The sequence below is a fragment of the Podarcis vaucheri genome (genome assembly GCF_965113315.1).
Source record: "Podarcis vaucheri genome assembly, chromosome: 8".
Taxonomy (NCBI): domain Eukaryota; kingdom Metazoa; phylum Chordata; class Lepidosauria; order Squamata; family Lacertidae; genus Podarcis; species Podarcis vaucheri.
The window spans coordinates 33,343,779-33,349,778 of record NC_138766.1 but is presented as its reverse complement, the minus strand read 5'-3'; the positions used below and the strand labels follow the sequence as shown (position 1 = coordinate 33,349,778).

Below are 6,000 nucleotides of genomic sequence, written 5' to 3'. Positions count from 1 at the left end.
CTTTTTATTGCTGCTTTTTAAAAGGCAATGTAATCCCTATTTTCCCAAGAAAAAGCCTGCCTCTAGAATGTGGCCCTTTTGGGTTTTCCCCTTCTAGGAAAAGCGCATCCCTCTTAGACGATTTTCTCTCTCCTCCTCCAGTCAAATACAGTAAGACCCATTCTCTGCATGGGCCACGGTGTGACCCTATGCATGCTTCGGGGTGGGGGCTCAGGCTGCACATATGGATACCTGTCAGTTTCCCATGGCAACTCCTTACCAACGTCCCCCACCCCATTATGAACTTTTTCACTTTTTTCCTCAGTTCCTCCATATGCTATGGATGATTCTTAGGTTGCATTTCCTGCCCTTGATCTCCTCATCCGCGCCCGCGCTGGCCTGGGCTCCTCTTTTTTCCATAGCCGTCCAATCGAACAGCCCACAACTCCCTCACCCTCTTCTGTCTCCAGCATCCCCTTTACTTAAACCGCATGGACGCAATACGAAATATAAAACGAGAGAGATATATATACGCACACAAACACATACATATGCATATACATATATATACATACATATGCATATATACACACACACATATGCATATGCATATGCATATATATTATGTATATTAACCAGGCAGCCCCGTCTCCCCCTTGCCTGACGCCTCCTCGCCGAAGCCACGACCTCGCTGCCAGCGCAGCCGGACTCGTCACGGCGCCGCACGCGCGCAAGAGCCGCCTCCGCTTGCGCCCAGGCTCGGCACCGAAAGGGGGCGGGGCGGGAGGTGAAAGAAAGGTGCCTCGAGGACAATCCCTCTCCCGGCGCCCAATCAGGCCATCCCTGCCGCAGCTGCGCGCGCCGCCCAGCCTGGGACTTGTAGTTTCTCCCTGCAATTATTGTAGCCATTTTGTGGTGAGGGGACTACAACTTTTCCGGAGACCAAGGGCGATTCGAACGCACCCGTGCGCAGAGCTGCTGCTGCTGCTGCTGCTTCTCCTCCTCCTCCTCCTGCTTCTCCTCCTCTTTCTCCTTCTCCCTCTCCTACTCCTCCTCCTCGCTTCCTCCCCTCCCGGGCACGCGAGGCAGAGCCCCCCCCCCGCCCAGGACCGCGACCCGGGCCCTTTGCGCACGGAGAGCGGGAGATGTAGCCGGACGAGGAGGTCGCGTTTGCTCGCCAGGCGAAGGGGGAGGGAGGGCAAGGGAGGACAATTAAAGAGCTTTGCAGACACAGAAAGGAGAAGAGCTGGCGGCGGAGCGTGTCGCGGGCGCAGGGATTGTCCTCAAATTCTGCACCGGGATTCCTCGCCCCGGCGGCATCAGCTGCGCTCGGCGCCTCCGGCTGGAGAGCGGCCCCCAGGCGGGTGAGGGCGGAAGGACGACCAGGGCACGGCTGCCAAGCGGCACGGCACGGTTGGGCTTGCAGCTGCGGGGATGCAGCCGGAGTGATCTCTTTGCGGCTGGGACCACGTTAAGAATTGAGGCGAAGCCCTAACCCTTCTCTCTCTCTCTCTCTCTCTCTCTCTCTGCCGCCCCCTCCTCCCCTCCCGCCCCCCCTTACTCCAGTCTGCCTGCCTGCCTGCCTGTCTATCTATATACATAATATAATATTTTTTAAAAATCGGGCCATTTAAAGTTGCTGCTGGAGAGCTAGCTGCTCTCATTGGTGGGGCGGAGGGGGAAACTGAAGAAGCAGACTCCTACGGGGTGTGTGTGCGTGCGTGTGTGTGAGTGCAGCCTTCAGTGCTGCTGGAGTTGTCTGTGCTGCAGCAGTAGAAACGTGACTTCCAACATTAAAAAAAATACCTTCCCCTTTCAATTCTTTTCTCCGCTCTTCAAGATGTAAACTACGCCTCGGACACTACGGGCCTACGGATCGCTTTGGTGGCCTGGGAAAAAGAAAAAGAGGACATCAAGGGCGGTTTTGTGTGTAGGGTGTAAAATTTCCATTATGAATCTCTAAAGTGATTTTTCTTTTTTTGGTGGTTTGCTCTACATTTGTATTTTTTCTTCTTTTTTGACCCCACCACCCAACATATTGGATTTATTGCAAGGAGGATTGTATTGTGTGCGAAGAAAATCGGATTACAAGAAACCACTACAAACAAGAAACAAAAAAAAGGGATTTTTTTTCCTTCAAATTGGTTGCGGCTTTTAATTCATGAAGCAATTTCCCCCATTTGCAATCAGAATCTGGATATCAGAATGAGCAAAGAAAGACCCAAGAGGAATATAATTCAAAAGAAATACGTAAGTGGTTATACCGGATCATTTATCTCTTTGATTTTTTTGGAAATGTTCATGAATGTCAAGTTTACAGCTAGCGGTGGCTTTAAAGAATATCTAGAAATGTTGGCTTTTCGTCCGCTGGGAATGGGGGGGGCGGGAATTCTCAAAAGCCTCTTTTAACTGTAAAGCGGGTTTAAAAACGAGATTCGTGTAGCGATACCTCAAGTGAATAAATGTATTGACCTCAAATGACACAATCATAATCTAGTTTTAGAAGATGAAAGACACGGTGCTTGGGGGGCTGCTGCGATAATGCAACTAAACTGCTTTCTCAAGCGGATTTACTAATATTTCACTTTGCATGCAAATGATCACATTATTATAACATATATTTAGGGGTTTGAGAAGGCACTGTGGTTGTTCGGCGAGACTGTTAACTTGAAATCTAATATCTGGTTATGGCGTGCTTGCTTCTTCTACTCCCCCATCAAATCTCGTGTATGTGATCGTTGGCTTATCTAGCTTGCAATAGAACCAAGCCAGTTAGGGATCATGTTACAAGGAATGTATTTGCAAGGCCTGACTTTAATATTCGGGGAAATGGCTTGGAGTTTTGTTAATTTTGTGTGGGCTCACGGAGAAATGGGTTTACCGTTCAGAAAGATGCTTTGAAATTTGAAGAGCCAACGATCTAGCTAATGGTGTGTGCCTTCGAATCGTGTAGTCAGTCACGGGATAACCTTTTCCAATGTAGAAATGTGTAGAAATTGCTGAGACCGTGCCTTTTTTTCTTGGCTCTAGTCATGGTTTGGTTGGGATGGGGGAGTTATTTTAAGTTTGCAGCAACAGAGTGGATTAGTCAGATGTGCAGGCAGTCCTAATGGTGGTTTAAAAACAAAAACAAATGCGGCTTTTACTCTGGTTAGAATACCTTTCTTGAATATAAGTGGCTCAAGATGACAAAAAGTTGCATACAGTATAGTGTGTGTATCGTTTGTAAGCAGAACATTTGTTATGGGGCGCCTGTGTCCTGATGGTGGGGGTGTTCTTCTGACTTCCCCATTGATTTTAATAAATACTTCATAAAGTCACAGTAGACTTCGACAGAGTTTTTCCTCCTATTTTTGACGTCTGGAAATGTATTTTTTGAGAAACGTGACTCCAGATAACAATGGGTAACTTTAAAGAAAATTCGCCAACGAACTTGCGAATTAGAAATACATCCGCATTGCGGAGGAACTGAGAATCTGAAGCAAAAGTATTTTTGTCCAAAAGGGATTGTTTCTGTAGGAAGCCCCCTGATGAAAACGCGACTTGTGATTTGTGCCTTGCGCACGTTTCCAGTGCAGCGAAACAAAGCAGGAAAAGGGGTGGGGAATTCGCGGGCTTTTTCCCTTTTTCAAGCCAAAATCTGTTTTTAGATACTCTTTACCGTCTGCACGACTGAACAATGCAACTCTATCGCGTTCATGCAGCTTGCTGGGGAAAAAGAAAAGAAGTGGTGCCACTCCTCTCTCTCCAGGACCTGTTTGGAAAGACACGCTATACTGGAAAAGCCAGACAGCGTTTCGTGTGTTCACACAAGTTTCAGGCTTGTCATGTTACGAGAGCGGGGTGGCGGGGAGGGAGAGAGAGAGAAGAGGGCAGGCTGGTGGGGAAAGCGAGACCCGGGAGGCTCTATTGGCCATGGCAGTGAATCGCGGCCGCAGACAGCAGGCATGGCTGCTGCTGCTGCTCCGGCCCTCGGCGGCGCGTGCTGCTCCTGGTTGCATCCGCCCTCTCTCCGGCGGCAGCAACAGGTTAAGCGGGATGTCAGCGCGAGCCCCCGGGTTTCCGGCCACTCAGCTCAGCCCAGCCGGGGCCAGGTTCTTGTTGTGCTCGTGACGTCACAAAAGGAAGGGCCTGGGCTCGCCGAAAAAAACCTCCCGTCTCCTCAGCGTCCCGAATGCCCCGCCCACCGGTCTGACGTCATGCGCGAGACCCGGTGCGGGCGGACGGATGAGGGAAAGCGGGCTGCTGAGGGGACGGGCCGCTTTGCCAGAGGCGGCGGCGGCGGGGGCGGCAGCAGCGACGGGCGGCTGCGGAGCCCATGGTGGCACCGCTGGCTTAGGCCTCCCTGGCGAGGTGAGCAGGTGTAGCAAGTATTCACATACCTCTGACGTGTCCCTCCGCCTCACCTGCCTACCAGGCTGTCTGAACCGGGCAGTTATTCTGCTTCCTCCCTGCAGACTTTCTGGTGAAGGGAGGATGGCTGGCCCCATTTCCGTTTGCACGGATGCTGTGAAGAAAGCCCACTCTCCTGTGCTCACCTTTCTCAAAAGTAAGGTGTTTGCACCTTCCGCTATCACATAAATAGCATGTAGTGGCAGAAGCTGATTCTTCCTCCCGAGTTATGGGCCTGCTGGAATTTTTGGGGTGCGCAATCCTACCGTTTTTATTAGGTGCCCCCCGGGGCTGATTGAAGTGCCAGTTCACCTGGCTGGCTTTCAACCTCCCATCTCAGTCAGCCTTTTCCTGTGGCCTTCTTGTCCCAAACACTTAACATTGAGTCCTTCGTTGCTAGGCCACTAAAAGGGAGAAATTCATGAAGTAGTGTATGCCAAACAGTTTGCTTGAAAAGCATTATGAAAGACTGCTAGAATGTTTTGCCCACATCCACTCCTCAGTTCAAGAATTCTAAAAACACATGTAACTCATTTGCATCACTGTCTCGAGCATCATAATATTCCTGTGTAACCAGTGTGGATTGTGTCTAGTCATTTAGTTGATTTTTCAGTGGGAGAAATCACTGATGAGGAATTCCAGTATAGAATTAATGTATTTCAGCTTGAACAATGGTCCACCTAGTGTCTATATTGCCTCTGTTGCTGGCTGGCTTATGACATTTTACACAGTAAGTATAGATTTGAAGTGGAAGTTTAATGTATTAGTGACTCAAATTCTGTAAGGCTAGATAGTGCTGGAACTCACCAGAGGTATTTTGTCAAATGAAAATGTTTCCTGCTGATGGCAGAAATTAGAAAGTACAGTATAGCTGTGTACTGTATAGAGATTGTCACCATTCATCAAGAGCCTTTTGAAAAACGCTATATAGTGATCCCCCCACCCTTAGCATATATTTTAAATGTGAATACAGGCATCAACAAAGATGCTTCTCGCATGATTTGCTGGCTTTACAATCGCAATAAGCAGTATGTTTCAAATTGTAGTGCATTAATAGATTTGTAATAACCCATAAACACAATACATGGGTGTATTTCACTTTTGTTATTTTTTCTGTCAAATTTCTCTTGAATTAATTAGCTATATTAATTAGTTCATTATGGTGGTCTGCTGTCTTCTATTTCCTAAGTATTTTCCCACATGAAGTAGTCTAATTTTGGCTTAAACTTGAGGGAACCAATATCCTCGCTTGCATACAGAGAACTTTGTAGTTCTTCAACAATATTTAAGTTCTAAACCTGACTTTCATAGATGCCGATTCCTGTATTGTTCTTGAAGATGATTAACCAACTGTTTTAAATTCACCATTGTACCTACAGCTGAAGAAAGCATCTTCTCTCACCTGCTCTGGGAAGTCAGCACATTGTAGTGAAGAAGGCACTGTACTCTTCCCTGGGAGGCCTGTGTTCAAATAACAGTTCAGCCATGAAGCTCACTATGCAACTTTAGATTGCAATTTATCAGTCAAACCTACTTCACGAAGCTGTGGATTTAGAGGAGAGCTGTGAGCTCCTTGGATGAAAGACAAGCTTACAGATGTTTTAAAAATAATTAATAAATCAAAATGCA

At 47.9% G+C, this 6,000-nt stretch overlaps 1 protein-coding gene across 3 annotated transcripts in view; it reads left to right on the top strand.

Annotated features, from left to right (window-relative positions):
- The first annotated feature begins 882 nt into the window (after positions 1–882).
- The window catches only part of JARID2 (jumonji and AT-rich interaction domain containing 2), a 208,527-nt gene continuing 203,409 nt past the window's right edge, over positions 883–6,000 (top strand). The window contains exon 1 of one of the 3 annotated variants that reach the window (XM_082234204.1): positions 883–2,229. In XM_082234204.1, the coding sequence (XP_082090330.1) occupies positions 2,185–2,229 (45 nt within the window). In that variant the 5' untranslated portion in view covers positions 883–2,184. Of the gene's footprint in view, positions 2,230–4,189; positions 4,333–6,000 lie in introns of those variants that run through there. The other 2 variants (XM_082234205.1, XM_082234203.1) reach the window with 2 other exon arrangements.